The 18901-nt window shown below is 33.8% G+C and overlaps 2 protein-coding genes across 4 annotated transcripts; both read left to right on the forward strand.

Moving 5' to 3' along the window:
- Positions 1–4466: 4466 nt before the first annotated feature.
- LOC105161271 (telomere repeat-binding protein 3) lies at positions 4467–9573 on the forward strand. Of its 3 annotated transcripts, none has more exons than XM_011078910.3 (11): positions 4467–4606; positions 4726–4814; positions 5870–6018; positions 6105–6957; positions 7061–7267; positions 7352–7405; positions 7500–7579; positions 7804–8045; positions 8274–8594; positions 8720–8783; positions 9189–9573. In XM_011078910.3, the coding sequence occupies exons 3-11, from the start codon at positions 5938–5940 to the stop codon at positions 9372–9374; spliced, it is 2088 nt and encodes a 695-aa protein (XP_011077212.1). In that variant the 5' UTR covers positions 4467–4606; positions 4726–4814; positions 5870–5937; the 3' UTR covers positions 9375–9573. The 3 variants fall into 3 exon arrangements, with proteins under 3 accessions (XP_011077212.1, XP_011077209.1, XP_020548885.1); XM_011078907.3 differs by having other exon boundaries at positions 4469–4606; positions 4721–4814; XM_020693226.2 differs by having other exon boundaries at positions 4469–4606; positions 4721–4814; positions 8720–8800; positions 9189–9350.
- Positions 9574–17034: 7461 nt separating this feature from the next.
- Positions 17035–18607, forward strand: LOC105161272 (expansin-A6). Its single transcript, XM_011078912.3, has 3 exons — positions 17035–17281; positions 17379–17697; positions 17939–18607. Exons 1-3 carry the CDS (start codon positions 17131–17133, stop codon positions 18246–18248), a joined length of 780 nt encoding a protein of 259 aa, XP_011077214.1. The 5' UTR covers positions 17035–17130; the 3' UTR covers positions 18249–18607.
- Positions 18608–18901: the final 294 nt, after the last annotated feature.

Consider the following 18901-nt stretch of genomic DNA (forward strand, 5'->3'; position numbering starts at 1 on the left):
ACGAGTTTAAATTTTTTGTTAATTAGCATCGCAAAATATTAATTTTAAATAATAAATTAATCTAATAAGATAGATGTTAATTATAAGGTTAATTTATAGATTATTAGATTATATGTGCACTTATCCCACACTGAAATGAGGGATGCAATGGAAATTTGATAAGAATATATAGAGTTGGACTTGAAAAAGTTAAAACATGCCGCACATAGAAAGCTCTTTTGGAAGAAGTAGTTTCTTATATTGAGTTCAAGGTTCAATTTGTGTTTGAAGTGATACTGAAAATGTGAGTGAACTTGCAAAAATCCCATTTGCATAGTAGTTGGGGTGTGGACGTGGCATTAGGGTGAATATGTCTCAATATATATATTTTTTGTAGCATAATATTTGAATTTCAAAATTCAAACGTTTTGTAATAGTAAAAAATGTCAGTTATTGATTCCACATTTGTAATCGTAGAAATATTAAAATGTCAGAATTCAAACGTTAGAATAGGTGCCCAAAAATCCAATTAGATTGACTATTTTGTAATCTATTTAAGCAATTTTTTTTCATTTTGTAATATTGAATTAAATGAATAAGAATAAATATTCATTTGGCCTTACTTTGTTATTCTTACTTATGTAATTTTCATACATTACAACAATGCCCATAAATCACTAATCAACCAATAAAGTTGGGTTGCGCATTTTATGGCAATTATGAAACCAACTTCTGAGGGTTGGATTTGAAATGTTCTAAGTCGAGAGCCCCGAGAATGAGTATTGAGGATTCTATTGAGAGAAACTTGCACTAAATATTGCGTCCATATGATGGGTGTCATGTTTTAGAGGCGACAGACGTATGTTATCTATACAATTTTAGTGGGTGCTTAACAAAGATTATCAAATCGACTGAACTGACTCACGAGGAGTCGTCATATGAAAGCCTGTGAGGCTTTTGAACTCCTCAGCTCTGATAGTATGAGGTTTGGTCTTAAGACTTGAGGACCACGCAGTCCCATATATAGGACGACTGTATCTAGGGTCTGGTAAAAGATGATCATGTTCTAATGTGGTTATTATAAGTCTTGCCCAATTCAGTCAGAACGTGTATGAACATTGGTGAATTCAAAGAGAGGATCCATCGCCTATCATGAGATGATAGCAATCTCCTATAAGTTCGGATGTGTGTTGTGCTCCCAGGAGTTTGTGGCCACAACGGGTGATCAAATAGGAAATTCCTTTTCTATATTGATCAAGTGGAGAAACATAACCATAATATAAACATAAATGTCTAGTCCAGATGAGAACCGCTAACCAATTTTATACCCTAGACTAAAACTGGAAAATGGCCGATGAAAGGACCGCACTCGTATGGTACTTGGTAGCCTTAAAGATTCACACCACTTTCACTTATTCTCTAGTGCCACAGACCGTTGCTAGATCCCACCCATGGTGATGGGTGCTGTCGAATTATGTGTTAATCGAAAGCAATTAATTAAATATGATTTAATTAATCTAGCTCTAAAATATTTTTCATTTAAATTATGTGATAACACAAGCTCAAATCTTCTGAAAGTGAACTAAGAGAGTCACACAAATTATCACTCAAGGAAATAGTAGAATTAGTTATGAATTAATTCTAGGAGTGGATTAATTTAAAGAGTTTAAATTAGTTCGAGAGATTAAATGATATTTTAAATGGGAGAACCTATGTGATAAGAAATCCAAGATTTAATCAATGAGATTAATTAAATTTGGTTTAGGTTTAATTAAGTTGATAAGATCAATTTTAATTGAACTGGATGAATTAATTAATAGAATTAATTAATTAGGGTATTGATTTTAATGAGATTAAATAAATCGGGTTAGGCTCAACACAATATGATGAATTAATTAATTGGGATATGAGCTAGGATTTATTTGATAAGATTAAATAAATTCCATTTGGGCTTTTAAGAATTGATTGAATTAATTTTATGGAGGCCCAAACCTATGTGTTTAATTTATTTTTGAATTAAACAAAATAGGATATATATATTTATGTAGCCCTAGCTCGAATATATATATTTGGATATATATATATAGCCCTAGCCTGAATATATATATTTATATGTGATATACATATATATATATGAAGTTGTAAGGATGAGGGAGTTATTGCTTGACTACTTGTGGTACTAGTAGGTAGTGTACTATGGAGACAAATTGTACCTATTTTTGACTTGACATGCAATGTATACATGTATGTATATACAAAAAATATATGGGATGTCTCTTGTGTGTGTGTGTATATATATGATGCAAAAGACAACATTCCTCCCTCGCACTTATCATCTTGAGCTCTCTTTTCTCCCTCTTTTTTCTCTCTATTCTTGTTGTTCTTGAACTAGTTTCAAGTTAGAGCAAGATCTATTTGAGTTTGATATACTAAATTAATAGTATAATCAAGTCTCTTATACTACATACACTTTACCTCTAGCAAGATTTGACGTAGACCATCTTGTCGTGAGCACACTATTGGAGGAGAAAAGTTTGAAGAAAGTCTTCAAATCGAAAAAGTAAAATTTCGTGATTATATTTGTGTTACTCTATGTTATAACAACCACTTATTTTATTTCAAGCTTCCTTTATGCTTGTTCAGTGCAGAATGCCCGGGATTACAGGACTAGTTCCCTTTCAGTTTAAAATTTAAATATATTTATTTTCATTCTTCTGTTGCGTTTTTGCCAAGTCTCATCCATACCGATTCTTTCAAATTACACATTTATAACCATAGAAACGTTAAAATGTTTCTGGCAGTCAAAACACTAATGTTATTCGATGTTGCTGCCTCCTTGAGGCTAATGAAGAGAGTTCATTTCTATACTTCAAAATACACTAACACAACAGCACAACGAAAGCTTTCTCTCCCTCTCTTCCAATTTGAATTTTTTAGGTTTTGTTTAAGTATTCTGCCGATTGAGTGTTATTTTAAAATATATGATGTTGTATCTGTTGGGCGAGATATTTTCGCTCTAGTTTCATATGATTCCTCGAGATTGTCCTGAAAATGCATCAAATTAGGGAGAGTAGGCCTTCGGGCTTATAAGCTACTCAAGGTTCTTGTCTGCAGTCAATGTGGGATGCTTGTTTACATCATCAATCCCACAGAAGAGGGGTTTGGAAGGGGCACATTGCCTCGTTCCTACAGACAAAGCCAAATGATATGGCCCGCAACCTAATCGGTACCTCATTGCGCGAGGTATTCTCCGTTCTGGCTTTGTGTAGCTTCACGGATATTATACTGAAACGACACTTTGCTAGAGAGAAGATATCTCAAGACTTATAAGCCACTCAAGGTGCTCATCTGTAACCAATGCAAAACGCTTGCCTATATAAAAAAACATTGCCTTGACTTTTATTTTCAATATTTCTTTGAGTACACAGATCAACTCCCCAATTTATGTGTATGTATTAATACTTGATTCGGTAGAAACTGAACTTAATTTTCAGTATGTTATGAGCTGAGCTACAATAACTAAGTTGAACAATTTTTCAATAATTTTTAAAAAAAGAAAAAAACTTAGGTAGACAATTAAATTCCTTTATTGGAATAACCACAAAGGATTCGATTTGACGTAACATTTTATTTGGTGCAAATTAAAAAAGTTATATAAAATAAAATTTTCTAGACAATTTGGTAATAGTTTTAGTAAGAGAGAAAAATATTTTCGTCCTGTAATTGTGGTGGTATGGTATTTTATTGTCCACTTCAATTCAATTTTGTAATTGACAAAAATAATTAAAAAAAAAAAGAATTTTTTATCAGAATTCTATTGGAAAAAGCCAAAATTTCCCTGAAAAGACACGTAATCCACACAAGACAACCTATTTTTTTTCAACAAAAATAATATTTTTTTTGCAAAAATTAGACCAAAATTAACCATAAAATTAAAAATAAAGTGGACCAAAAGTATCACACCCTGAAATTATAGAACAAAAAAAGCATATTTCCCTTTAATAAGATGTCGTTATAACAAAAAAGCTACCAAAATATAGTAAAGTCGCTATTTCATTATGCCAAACTTTCAACCTAAAACATTCATTTTATGAGAGCAACATCAATTGAATACAATAATAAACAAATTTGAGACAATTCAATTATGAAAACTTTTTGCTACAATTAAATTTGGTAGAATCAAATCAATTACAAAATAAATGTATCGTGAATTATTTTTTTGAACTATACATTAATTACACGATAAGTGTATTGCTCTTGACATATGATTTTATCAAATTCAGCCGGAATTAGAATTTCCTATGTTCACGTGGTGCCACGTGGCGCATTCTATCTAAGAGATAGATATAATAGCGGTGGTGGTGAAGAGTTTCTAGGAAGTGGTCCAATTCCAAAGCCCCCATCTCTCAGTCCTACCCACACCACAAGAAATTAGAGATTATTTTACCGGACGATTTTGCCCCTGTGACCGGGAGAACCGGTTTCCTGGTCAATACATGTATGTAAAACAGTAACCGAGAGAGGGGTTTTAGCAGCACTGTTGTTTTTCCATTTGTTAGTTGGTACTTTCTTTTGGTTGGTTGGTTGGTTGGTTTGGTTGCTTCTCCCAAACCCAGAGAGGTTTTGTGTAAGAACTCTGCTCTTTTTCTTTTTTCTTTTGTTTTTGTTTTTGGGTTTTTGATTTCCGAATTGTGTGTCCGCAAACCATTTCTCATTTTTGTTTGTTTTTATTTCTTTCCAGTACAGTGGTTCGAAATTCTTGTTTGGAATCTTTATGGAGAAGAGGGGCAGAAAAGAGGTACAGGTGTAGATTTCGAATCAAATCAATCTTTCAGGTAATTCTGTGAGATTTTTTTGGGTTCTCTGGTTTCTGTTGTTTGGATTTGGGTGGGTTCTTGTTTTTGTTCTGAATTGTGTCAAATTTGCTGTTTTGGAGCTTTGGGTTGTCGGTTTGTGGGTGTTTTGTTTGAAATTCTAGTTGATCCTGCGGAGATCTGGTCGAATTTTTCCGAAGTCTGTGATTTTTGGTTTGATCGCTTTGATTTGAAGTTAAAAAGAAAGAGGGTAGTTGTATTTAAATCCAAGTAGTTGATTTAGTGTTGTGAGTTTTTGCTATCTGCACCTTTTTGTGTCCTTTGGATGGAGAAATTATGATGTTCAAGTTGGAAATTTCTTGTGTTTTCTTGCCTTTTAGTTGATCAGACTTCAGAATCACATAACTGGATCTGGTGAATTTGAAATTTATGATTTTTGTAAGCATCTTTTGATGTTGTTCCTTGAGAGCTTTGTGAATGGAGATTTTCTGAGGCGCAAGGATGGTAGAAAATCAAGTGTTATGACTTGTTGATTTACTTATTAAGCGACGGGTTATTTTCGAATAGGGCTTATCCAGGACTTAATCGATTATGATGCAAGTGATCAGATTAGATTTCGGTGACAATGATCTTCAAGTCTTTGATTTAAAAAATGATTCTTGACGATAAAAGAATTTGTTGAAGCGTTGTTATGTTCTATTATTTTTGTCCCCCAGATTGTTCATCTCACTTCTTCATGGTCTTTAATTTTACCCCTTATTTTATAAGCTCTATTTTTAATGAGGAAATGATGTTGCACTACAAGGGTTTCAGAATTGGGTTTTGCAGTATCTCCATTATGATCAGTTTTGAAAATCATAGATCATATATTTTTCAGAATGATTTTTAAAATAGGACATTATCTGATTATTTATTTCTTTGTATTTTAAAATGTGAAAATTGATGTCAGATATATCTGCCAGTCAACGTTTTACTGCAGCATTATGTATTAAGTGACTTTTTTGGGTTCCAATGCTTACCTTGACTTGCCTTTTGGTTATTGCTGAATTGCTCTATTGTAATTGCTTTTTTTGTAGATTGAGGGTGACCTCACAGTTTAACATTATTGCACTTGATGATCTCATATTGGCATGCTACCTAAGATATGGTGTCAAAGAAGAGGCTGGATTGCAGATTCAATGGCTACCGAGCCCCCATTGTTCCCAGAGCGCCTAGATCAATTAGGGTAACCATGTTTATAAGTAATGTTATTTCCGCCATCCATATGATTTGCTAAATAACCAAGCACCTCATATTTGTATGTCATCCCAGAGGAGAGGTCCACGCAAGAAATTGGTGGAAGACAGCAAACTTTGTGCTTTTGAGTTACTTGCAGCTGTAGCTGGCAAGTTATTAGAGGAGAGTGAAAGCTCTGCTTCCAGTAATATAGCTGAAGGGAAAGTGAAGGTTGGTGCTTGCCTAGATGGAGATGAGAAGGTGCAGCCCAAAGATGATACAGCTTTGAAATCAGAGAGCTTAGACCGTGGAAGTTCTGCTGAGAGTGCGTTTGTTCCAGAAATCTGTGTTCAGGAGCACAAACTCTTATCCAACTTTAAGGCACTTCCACAAGCAGAAAATGATTATGTTGTTGACCACATTTCTGTACATGCAAGTCCTGATCGTGTAAAGAAAATTGATTGTGATATAAAGCTTGGAATCTGTGAGGAGAAGAATTCAGATGGAAATACTACCTGTAAAATAGGGGGCTCTGCCTGTTTTGATGACAGTTTCAACCATAAAGTGGAGAGTGAACCAGAAGTTCAACCAGAGGACGAAAAAAATCAGATTGGTGATCTATCTATGGCCAACAGATCCACTGTAAAGGATTCAATTGGTGAATGTGTGAATAATGATGTACTGAATAACTCAGAGAGTAGTGTACAGTTACCCTTGTACAGGGAACCTGTTGCTGGTGCTTTCTTCCAGAAGCACTGGAATGATGTAAAGTTAGGGATTAGAGATGATGACGAAAATTCTTTTGGGTGCAATAAATCCAGGACCAGGATTAGGCCCTTTAGGCCACAACCACGTATTGGACACCGTAGAATTAGGAAACTGATGACCTCCAAATACTGGAATTGGAAAGGAGCTCCCAAACTGAAGGATTGTGAACTTTACAACACTAGTAAGTGGTGATTGCATGTCTACCCGAATTTAATAAGCTTAAATTTGCTGCATTTCTGACAATTTATTGCAGATATAACCAGTCGCATGGTTTTTGTTTTCAGGTGAGGGCATGAAGTCCTTCTACCGATACAGGAAGAATGTTTATGCACGAGAAAGATCTCAACGAGTACCTCTGAAGAAAAGAAAATTATCTGATCACAGCTTTGCGGTTTCCTATGATCAGGATGTCAGCAGTGATAGCATCTCTAATTTGCCTGAGAAAGGGGTGATGGGAGATAAGGGTAACTTGGCCATGGTCTTGCATAGAGGTCGTCTATCATATTTGTTATTTGAAAAAGTTACGGTTAGCAGTGTTGGCAGATTTTCTGAATAGCTATTGTAATATCTTGCAGATAATGGGGTGTCAGCCACAGTGAGAGGTCATCCAAAGCCAAAGGATCCTCATGGTATAAGAAATTTTTTCATATTACATATCTTTGCTAAAAGCTTTAATGTATTATTTCATGCAAAGAAGTTACTAGATGTTATCTCTTCCCTCAGTGAAACTTAGCATTAAGTCATTCAAGGTGCCAGAACTTTACATTGAGGTTCCTGAAACTGCAACTGTTGGTTCTTTGAAGGTTTGTTCTCTTATTTTTCTGGTCCGGTATACCAATTGATCCTTTATGTCATGGATGTACAATCTGTATTTGTATCCAAATTATTGCAAGCACTTTCTATCTTGCTATCATGCATTTTAGATAATAATAATAGTGCGTGAGACTTTGCTCCTCCTATCCAATATGCTTAATCAATCTAATAAATGGATGTTAAGTACCTAGTTTTCTGAATCTTGTTTCTTCAGAGAACTGTGATGGAGGCAGTTACTACTATTCTTGGAGCTGGAATACGAGTTGGGGTGGTTTTTCAGGGGAAGAAGGTCAGAGATGATAGTAGAACATTGCAGCAGGCTGGTATTTCTCAGTGTAGCAACCTTGATAATCTTGGTTTTACACTAGAGCCTAGTTTTACACGTGTTTCCCCCTCCTTGACTCCCAAAAAGCTTCCTGCGTTATCGTCATGTGATGCAGATCGGACCTTGCCAAGGTATATTAGCATACTATCACCTGAGTTAATCTCTAATGCTTCAGCTTCTATGTGGGCAGGGCAAAAACCATATGTATAAATTTGATACTACAAAGGTTCTGCTTGCCGGCTGGGGGGGTGGGGGGGGGGGGGATAATTCTTTGCTACTAAATTTGGCAAGTCTGTATTCAATGCTTACACTCATCTTAATGACTAGATTTTTTAATGGTTGTATATCTTATTCTCTAGGTCTCCTGCCACACCAATGATGGCTTCAGGAATCTCAAACACCTCAGTTGATACCCCGGTTTTGGCTAAGTTAGATGATGTGGGCCAGAATAAATATATATGCTCTACAAAGACCCCAAGTGATGCACTGTTGGATGGAGCAGTTCCTGACTCGAAAGCATTGGTTCCAGTGCCTCCAGTGAATGTGGAGGAACTCGCAGTAGTTCCAGCAAACCTGAAACCCAAACGATCTGAGCTTTCACAGCGTAGAACTAGAAGACCCTTCTCTGTGGCAGAAGTGGAAGCACTGGTGGAAGCAGTTGAAAAGCTGGGAACCGGAAGGTAATGACATAAAACAGGACTTGTATTCATATGGAATATAGTTTACTGAGATTATTTGCCATTTTTATCTTCTTGTTCTTTGAAATCCAGCTCACTAAGCAGTTTAGTTCCTTTCTGGTGTGCAGGTGGCGTGATGTTAAAATGCTTGCTTTTGAGAATGCAGATCATAGAACATATGTAGACTTGAAGGTGCGAAATATTTCCTGGTATATCCATTAATTAGCATTGGATGTGGGTTTGTGTCACTTTCTTTGTCCATTCCAGGGTGTGTGTTGTGTTATCTTTGAGATTCGTTTTAGATACGTAATTTCTACTTTGCTAACATGCTGTTCAGCTTTATGGATTTGTTTCTTTTTCCAATATAGCCAAAATACCTAACTTTTCAGTATAGTGTGATGGGATGTATTATGTATTCTGAACTGCACATGCTTTAGGCATATAATATTGCTAAGTGAATCTGTAATTCATGAGAAGAGCCAAATAATCAGTCACATGGGTTGTTGTGGATAGGCTTTGATTCATAGAGATATTTAATTAAGGAAATTAATAACAAAATCTTTCCGGCCATGTGACTCGGCTTGGTTATTTATACAGGATAAATGGAAGACCTTAGTCCATACAGCTAGCATTGCTCCTCAGCAAAGAAGGGGGGAGCCGGTGCCACATGTGCTGTTAAACCGAGTTTTATCAGCGCATTCATATTGGTCGCAGCATCAGTCGAAACAACACGGGAAGCACACAGCGGAAGTCGTGCTAGGGGAGCCTCACTCTGATTGTTGAACTCTGTAAAGTATAGGAAAGTGTAGCAGTGAAACTGTAAAAATGTGTCATTTAAGTTCCATTTAACATTCTCACACTCACTGATTTGTTGCCTAGTCTGTCACTGACTTTGGGGAGACGACTGGCCTTCTGTAAATGATGGGTGGAATAAAGGGGTTTTAACATTGTGTTAAAGAGATGGGGGTTTTAACAGGAATCACTCTTCACCTTCATTCTTTCACTTGTATCTTCTAACTTTGGAATACAACAGGGATCAATTTTTTTTTTTTAAATTTTTATAGAGAGTTTGCAACTGAAATTTGAATATATGCATATGAGGCTTTCCATAATTATAAATACATTCTTGTTTGATTAAAAATTACGATTACTCTCCTTTAGGTTTGTTTTATCTACAAATAATTTCATCAATAGGGTTCCGACGAATTTAACATATGATATTCTAAAAATAGTCCTAATAAAAAATTTGACTATTTGACTATAATTTGATCAATTTCTTCAACCAAAATGCCATTCGGCTAAAATTGACGGAGTTCAATTTTTATGATTTATTATATTTTGTGGTTAAAATTTATATATTATTTTTTTTCCCCTAAACTATTCTTGTTTACTTTTAATAGCCGTAGTATGTAGGAAATGCATCTATATATGCATGTTGAGGCTGTTTTGTGTTGGCCAACTGCTGAATTAGGATAAATTATATTTTGTCATTCAAACTGTGTTTGTTTTCTATAGTTTGGTATTTAAATTTTTTTTTTTTGTGAGTGTCAATTTACTATCTCAACTTCGTGAAATTTGCACTTTACCATATATACCTCCTTTTTTGCTGTTTTTTTGTCGAAAACACATCACATGTTGTGCAGATGTAAAAAATATCACATCATATTCCCATAAATATCATATGTGACTGTATGTGGTGTTTTTTCGACAAAAAACTTGTGGAAAAATATTTATAAATGACAAAATGCAAAATTTTTGTAAAGTTGACATGATAAGTTGACGCAAAAAAAAAAAAATATCATAATGTAAAACTGATTACAATTCGAATGATAAAATATAATTAACCCGTTGAATTGAAGTTAACGCTAGTTACGTGTTGTGTGATGTCATTATCGCGGTCCATGGTTTCTCCCGAAGGTGTGAGCGTGCATGGAGGTGGAGACCGGCAATAGCCAAATGTAAGTGCGGATCATCCAACGATGATGATAAAATATTTAAGGGGCTATAGTGTTGATTTATTTGTGGTTGTTGTACTGTTACGATTAACGGATTAAGGGTCTTTCTTACAGGGGATTCCAAAGGGGGATGCATAATGTTGGTTTGTGATCAACAATTGCCCATTTCGCGCTTAAAAAAAATTGAATTTTCGCCTTATTATAAATGATCGTGACTTAAAAATTAAAGTAAATTAAAGCGAAATTTAAAATTTTTATCAAAATTAATCAATATTCGTCATGGTTTTTACACATACCCAAATCATTTGCCATGGTTTAGGCCATGGCTAATGTTTTGGCAACACCTGCAGAAACAATGGCTTATGGTCGTTGCGAAATTGTAATTGATTCGTATTTATAATAATTTTCTTCTTTTGACTATAATAATTAATCGTACTGAAAAATCATATATTTTTAATGTCGATTGCTCATGGTGGTATACGCAGGCGTGATTCATCGGAGATGATGGCAAGCATTTTGGCACCCAAAAAATGGGTTTTCAGCAAGAAGGGCCAATTTGACCAATGGCAAAAGAGAGTTTTTAACTCATAAAAGATTAATTGTTCTGATTAAAAATCAAGTAAGCTAGATCAAGGCCGAATACCGGGAAAGATTATACGTTCGAGTTTCATGAATATGAATTTTAAATTATTTTTATAATATATTATTATTATTATTTTTAATTTTCAATTGATTAATGTATGATTATTTGATTTTGAATTATTAATTTAGTATTTAATTTGTGTTTAAATGTAGTGGACGATGTATTAAATTGTACTTATAACTACTTAAAAAATTCAATATTTTCTAAGATTGAAGTTCCTATTAGGTTGTATTCCACAAATTAAAGTTCATTTACCAATAAAAGTAAATAAAGATAGATATAAATTGAGCATAAGGAAAATTGATTTTGTGAACATTTGAAGTTGAAATATTATTCAAACTTAGCGCAAGAAATTATTAATTATAATTTAAGTGATTTGCTCACATTCATTAACACTAACAAAAAGAATTATAATTTTAATATGGCCACTTATTATAATTTTTATTTTTCGGAATAATTCATTTTTAAAGTCTCAATAGTGATTATTATTTTATAAAAAAATTAATAATAAGAATTAGTGACAAAAAGTTGACGTCATTGATGAACTAGAGATGAAATATAAGTGTTGTAACTGTACTGTGTCGTCACTAAATTGATCACCGCAGACATGTTACTAATTATATATATTTACAGTGACATATCTTACTAAATTTAGACACATCCTCGTAGTTAGCGCTACTAAATCCTAAGGAGTCGAAACATTTAGAAAGATAATAAAGACGTATTCAGCCGAACATATTTCAAAGATCTTATAACTTTTATATTTCATAAAATACTTTTAAAGCATTTTAACATATTACATTTTAATTCTAAAGTAAGTTCTTATAATGCTTGAATAAAATAAAATCACGAAACTCATAAGTAAAATGCCAATCACGATATCTAATATTGTAACATGGTAAACTAAAGAAATTTGCGACGAGAAAAAATCGCATTTTTCATTCAGTTTTTTAGGTTCAGTATGCTTTTCATTCAATAAGTTATGATATTCTAATTCATGGTCACATAAGTTTTCTCACTTTTAATTATTTCATCAAATTCCATTAGTATTTTGACGGAAAACGTCGCGTGGTCGATAGCTCTTCAGTCTTTTGTAACGGCCATGCAGTCTTTTCCATCAAAATACCAATGGAATATAATGAAACGAGTAAAAGTAAAATTTTTTATAATTTATGTGACCGTTAATAAAAATTTCATCGTAAATGAGATTAAAAGGATATCAACTCTAAAATATAGAACGGAAAATATTATTTCCTCTTTGTGATAATCTTAAATAATTTTTTTATGCTTCCTTGATTACATGTAAAGATCTGATAGGGGTCCCATGAGCAATGATATCACAGCTGCTTTAAACCTTCTTTTTCTTACAAATCTTGTTCGAGGTAGTTATATTAGTTAGTATTCGAGTATGTTTTTTTTTTTTTTTTTTCTCTATAACTAAAGTGGGTGAAGATTGGTCGATACCAGGAATCATTTTTGGGCATGCGTTCATCTAAATATTGTCCAAATTAAAGCGGATGATAACTTTGGTGTTTGTTTATATCTCATAAATAAATTCTTTCGTTAATTATAATTTATCGAATTTGCTGATATGAGAAAAAAAAATTGAATGAAAATCTATACTTACCACTGAATGACTCATTAATATATAACTTATTGCAGGTCAAACAATTTTTTTCTGACTAAACTCTGCTTATAAATCTTTATATGATAATGCACGTGAGGAGGTATATCTTCACCCTTATAAGAGTATTTAAATCAGAAAAGATTTGTTTAATCTACAAAAAATGAGTAATAATTCAACCGGATGTAAATATGAATTTTCATTCAATTTTTTTTTTATTAATATTAGCAAATTCGGTGAATTTTAACTGAAGATCGATCTAGTTATTAGATAAAAACAAATATCAGGGGTACTAAATATAATTTTTCAAACCGTAAGGAGTCTATGTGTAATTACACCAAATCTTAGGGAAGAAAAATTCTAAACACCTTCTAAGGTTAGGTCCAAATATATAAAGATTCTCGGTTCTTTGTAATTGTAATTATAAGTATTCAATGTCAAAAATTGACCCAAAGATTATCTGAGGTACATTACGCTGATGCCCCCTCAGGAGGTGCACCTGCAAATTAAACAGAAAGATTTTTATGTATTTAGATCTAATCTCAGGAAATGTAGAGATAATTTGCAATATTTATGTGACAAAAAGGAGAACATATATACATAAGATATGAATATGATTCGGACATCAATTTGTTTTAGTAAAGAAGCATGGGATTGTTCTTTTCATTGCTTAATGCGTAAAGCTGAAACAAAACTAAGTGAAAGATTCGAAAACTTGGCAAAAAAGAGTGGACATAAGCTAATAATTATGTTCTTAGTGTAAAGGGTTTTATCAATTGCTATAGGGATGAAATTGCTTGCTAAAGAAGATGCAAGTGTGTGTGTGTGTGTGTGTGTGAAGCATGCATGCTTGTGCATTTTGAGGAGTTCAGATGATTATTTCTTCAATAATCGGAATTAAGTTCCTAAACGTGATTAATTGGGAAATTTTAGTTCGGTTTTGCCTTGATGAAATTTGAACCAATTATATGATAATTGCATACATTTGTCGTTTGTTTGGTATACAGTTCAGGAAAAATGAACAATCACAGTTCAGGAAAAATGAAAAATAGAACTAATTTATGTTCACTTCAAGTACTACAAAAAAAGACTTTAGGAACGATTTTTTTAATTGTTTAGAACCACAAATTAGTAGGTGAATAATTTTGAATCAGATTTTGGAACGGGTATGGAACGAAAGATCTTTTATCCTAATAGACGGTGTTCCTAATAACTAAGAACGGCTTGGCAGAAACTGTTCTTAAAATATAACGGTATTTGTACCACATGTACGATGATTGTTTCTAATTATTAGGCTATTAATTGAGATTTTAATCAATAGACACAACTCTAGTTGATTAAACTTAGAAAAAAGAACTAGATCGCAAGAGTGAAGCTAAAGGAAAATTTTAAAATAATTTAGCTCTTTATTAAGAGGTTACGATCTCTTCTGAAATTTGACGTAATTATGAATATCTCGTTATTTAAAAATTACAAATACCCCTCGTTGTTTGAAAATTACAGATACCCCCTGATATTTGATGAAATTATATAATCATTGGATGGAGGTATGAAATTGTCAATAACATCTTTACTGTATTATTTCTTTTAAAAAAATACAAATTTACAAAAAAAAAAAAAAAACAGTCGGAGTGGATGAAAAAATTTGGAAAATTATAAATAAATTATCCACTTAGTTAATAAAAAGATTTAAAAAATAAATAAAATAATAATTTTTAGTCCACAAAAACATTTTTGTGAGTTCACCATAAAAAATGGATAGAAACCTAACGGATACTAATGAAACAGGATAATTATTAGACGATCGTGAGGGGTATTCATAATCATACGAAACCTCAAGAGATATCTTTGTAATTTACCCATATTAAAAGCACTAGAATTTTTGTATCTGAAATTGCAGCATCAGTCACCAAATAGTTAAAATTTTGACGTTCCCACTGAGTCAGAAAGTTGATGATCCATAGAACCCTAACTTTATTTTTAGAAAAAGAAATGTTGACTATGTTGTTCACTGATAAGAACACTTTTCTTTCTATTGCACATAGAAGGCAGGCCAGGTCCCACTTTGCATGCTATCAAGGACTCGACTGAACACTAATGTTTGTATGGGCAGAAAAAAGGAAAATTCCACAATTCCAATTCATTTTTGTGTACACTAAAATTATTGTAAATTATTAATGTCGGTATCACATAATTTTATTAATTTAAAAAAATATTAATTCATTAATTTAAAGAATTTTTTTTTATTCAACGTACCTACATTATTCTTCATGGATACAACATTTACATTGCACTGAATGATGTTCGTGTACAATGTAACTAATAAAATATAATATATTTTCCTAAAAAAAATTGGTACACATAGTATAAAATAAAGGTCTTTCCAAAAATTATTATCTTATTAATTTATAAAAATTAATTTAGACTTTAGGCTCAAGTCGGGATCGAAAAATTTTATTATTTTTTAAAAAAAATATTAATTCATAGACGTTGTAGGGTACATGGGTTGGAGCTGTGGTGAATTGGCAATACGCGGCGCGATAGGCGGAGCGCTGAATGCGGTTGGGTGGGACCAAATGCGCAGCAATTCCCGGTTCGTTGAGCCTTGTGATTGCGATTGCTTTTCCTTTCTGTCTCTCCTTTTGGTTTTCTGTTTTTGAATTTGGCGGGTAAAAACTCGTGATGCGCTTTTGGCCTTCCATTTTCCTTTCAATTTTATTGTTCTTTTTGCATTTTACGACTTTTCATCTCATTGAACTAGACCTAATCATTAAGACACAACATGCGATTTTTATATTTTTTTTATAATAATATAAATTTTTATATTTTTTTGGTATAATAACGTTCGTCCGGCATCACATATTTTTTATGTTTTATCAAATTTTTCTTTAAAAAAAATTAAAATTCAGCAGTAAAATTAAGAAAAAAATATAAATATAATTAAATTAAATTATAATTTAAAATTAAAACACATACAATACACGCACAGATGTGATATGGGTACCAAGGCTGTCTCCCCATTAATTAAACAGACATTCATCAATCCCAGGAAAGGTAGTGTCAGTAGTGGGAAACTGTCTAATTTCTGCATTTTGCGTTGCTTTTTATGCTTTAATCAAAGTTCAAATGTTAGTTGTAGACTCACAAGTCGCCTATTGACAACTTTGAAGATTAGATTAAAAATAGTGGCACTTCTTTGAAAAGATTTGGATCACGTTAATGGAATTTAAACACGACTTTTGAAACATATTTTTCTCAATTATTTTTCTAATTTTTTAATTAGGTGAAAAAACACAAAATATTCTTGAGAATTGTTAAACCAACATTTGATATAAAAGTTTAAATTATTAGAGATTATTATTATTTAATATCATTATCTTAATTCCCACTATAAAAAATTTGAGTTTTCGTTACATTATAAATGATCACGACTTAAGCATCATGGTAAATCACTACTGGTGATTGTGATTAAATAAAATCAAAGCAAGAACTTAGTTTAATTAATTTTTGCTATGATTTTTAGTCATGGCTAATATTTTGGTCACACTAGCGGAAACAATGGCTAATAATTTGTATTTGTCATGATATTTTTTCTTTTACTATATATAATAATTAACCATAGCAGAAAATCATATTTTTTCTAGCGACTCCCGCCTCACTGGCAAACTCCTGCACGAGAAACATTTATTTATTTATTTTTCGTAAACGAGTGCAATGATATTAGAATCCAAAATCTTTTGTTAAACGCTCACTATAATGTTACGTAAACTATCATCTTATCCAAAAAATGAAGTTGTTCGAAAGAAGAGCCATTTAGAAATATCGACATATTTAAAAAATAAAAATAAAAATAAAAATTATTTAATATTAATATTTAACACATAGTGATATTGGTGTAGGATTAATTATGTTTTAGGTTTGTGAGAAAATATTAAGGAAAATGTGTGAAATGATATGGCTTTGGATTCCAATTCCATGGGTGAGGGCACAACTTGCAATTCAAGCAAAGCGGCAAAACCCCTTTCATATTACATGTGGGCCCCCTTTACCTACAATTTTTGCCCTTTCCTCCAATCCCAATGCTCTTCTTCATCAACATCCCAGGGGCAAATCCGTCCAAACAACACAGTACAGTCCCCGCCAATATTTGCCTTAGTTCAGGAGGCATTAATCGTGGGGGATGTCTCATGATTTCCGCTTCTCCTCTGCTTCTCTCTCCTCTCTCCTCTCCCCAATAAGTAGCACTTCACCTTCTGCCTCTGCCTCCGCTCTCAAACACTGATCATCACTCACAAGCCCCCCACCCCCTTCGGCAATATGGCTACAATGGGTTTTAGTTGCATTGCCGCTTTGCTCTTGCTGCTGCTGAGTTATGTCGAATGTAGAATTCCTGGTGTCTACACCGGTGGAGCTTGGCAGACCGCCCACGCCACCTTCTACGGTGGAAGTGATGCCTCCGGCACCATGGGTATGCACTATACCATACTCATTCAAATTTACTACACAACGTTTTGCTTTTTTCTACTTTTATTATAATAGATTTGAATATGCTGTGTTATGGGCAGGGGGTGCTTGTGGGTACGGCAACTTGTACAGCCAAGGATACGGCGTGAACACGGCGGCATTGAGCACGGCGCTTTTCAACAATGGGTTCAGCTGCGGTGCGTGCTTCGAGATTAAATGCAGAGATGAGCCGCAGTGGTGCCACCCTGGCAGCCCCTCCATCTTCATCACTGCCACCAACTTCTGCCCGCCAAACTATGCGCTGCCCAATGACAACGGTGGCTGGTGCAATCCGCCCCGCACGCACTTTGACCTTGCTATGCCCATGTTCCTCAAGATCGCCGAGTACCGTGCTGGCATTGTGCCCGTCTCATATCGACGGTCAGTTCCCCTGCTAGTGTATAGTATAAAGACAGTGATTAATTACATTTATATTCAAGTATGATAATATTTGTAATACGATGTTTGTCTATAGTTTTTCTTGTTCAAATGCTTGAGCAAAAATGGAAAAATCAGTAGTTTATAGTTAGGCCTATGGGGGTGTGTGAAACAGATTGAATAGGAGAGACTTTTTGGTACATTTTTTGATTTTTCACACTAGAAATATTGTTGTTGAATGCAGGGTGCCGTGCCACAAGAAGGGCGGGATCAGATTCACAATCAACGGCTTCCGTTACTTCAACTTGGTATTGATTAGCAACGTGGCGGGTGCAGGGGACATAATGAAGGTGTGGGTGAAGGGGTCGAGGACGGGTTGGATGGCAATGAGCCGCAACTGGGGCCAGAACTGGCAATCCAACGCCGTTCTGGTGGGGCAGTCGCTCTCTTTCCGCGTTAAGGCCAGCGACCATCGCAGCTCCACTGCATGGAACATTGTCCCTTCTAACTGGCAGTTCGGACAGACCTTCACGGGCAAAAATTTCAGAACCTAACCTCAAAGGAAGAAAAACCAAGAAAACAATATTTTAAAATTTTGTGTTTGTTTTTTTTTTTTAAATTTAACGAGAAAAAGAAGAAGATAATTGAAATGAGGAGTGTGTGTGTGTGTGTGTGTGTGTTTGTCTCAACTTTAAGGAGAGTTGATTCAGTGTTGCCAAATGGAAGACTTAAAGCAAATTTGGAAGCTTGAAGTGGCTGCAAAATGGTGTGGCCCTCGGCTATCTTTCTTCCTTTATTTTCATTTATTTATATAAAGAAAAATGAAATATCTACTTTAGGGTCCTTTTTGCTTGAGGCCAAAACAAAATGTTCGGATGATTTTGTGCATTTAATGAGTTGCAATTTTGATTTTTGAGTGCTTTTTCGGTAATTTCTATATGGATTGATATTAATGATTGTGGTATCTCAATTTTGAACAACTTTGGAAATCATAAATTCGTGGATTTAGAGGGTTAAGTAATATGAAAATACTGTAATTATTAAGAGTCACAATACTTGTCGTGGTTCTAAAATTATGTTGTCTTTCTATGTGGATATTTCGGTAGCTTATTATAATTTCATAGTATCACACCTCATTTGGTCGTTACATAAAAACATATAATTTCATAGTATCACACCTCATTTCGCCCTTAAAAATTTAATCAAA

This window comes from Sesamum indicum, linkage group LG4 (assembly GCF_026168435.1).
Source record: "Sesamum indicum cultivar Baizhima isolate 11 linkage group LG4, ASM2616843v1, whole genome shotgun sequence".
NCBI classification, from domain to species: Eukaryota; Viridiplantae; Streptophyta; class Magnoliopsida; order Lamiales; family Pedaliaceae; genus Sesamum; species Sesamum indicum.

Coding starts and splice junctions, on each gene's coding strand:
- LOC105161271 (XM_011078910.3), top strand. CDS start 5,938: ATGGTGTCAAAGAAGAGGCTGGATTGCAGATTCAATGGCTACCGAGCC. Junction 7,268..7,351: donor GGCCATGGTCTTGCATAGAG/GTCGTCTATCAT, acceptor AATATCTTGCAG/ATAATGGGGTGTCAGCCACA. Junction 7,406..7,499: donor AAAGCCAAAGGATCCTCATG/GTATAAGAAATT, acceptor CTCTTCCCTCAG/TGAAACTTAGCATTAAGTCA.
- LOC105161272 (XM_011078912.3), top strand. CDS start 17,131: ATGGCTACAATGGGTTTTAGTTGCATTGCCGCTTTGCTCTTGCTGCTG. Junction 17,282..17,378: donor TGATGCCTCCGGCACCATGG/GTATGCACTATA, acceptor TGTTATGGGCAG/GGGGTGCTTGTGGGTACGGC. Junction 17,698..17,938: donor GTGCCCGTCTCATATCGACG/GTCAGTTCCCCT, acceptor TGTTGAATGCAG/GGTGCCGTGCCACAAGAAGG.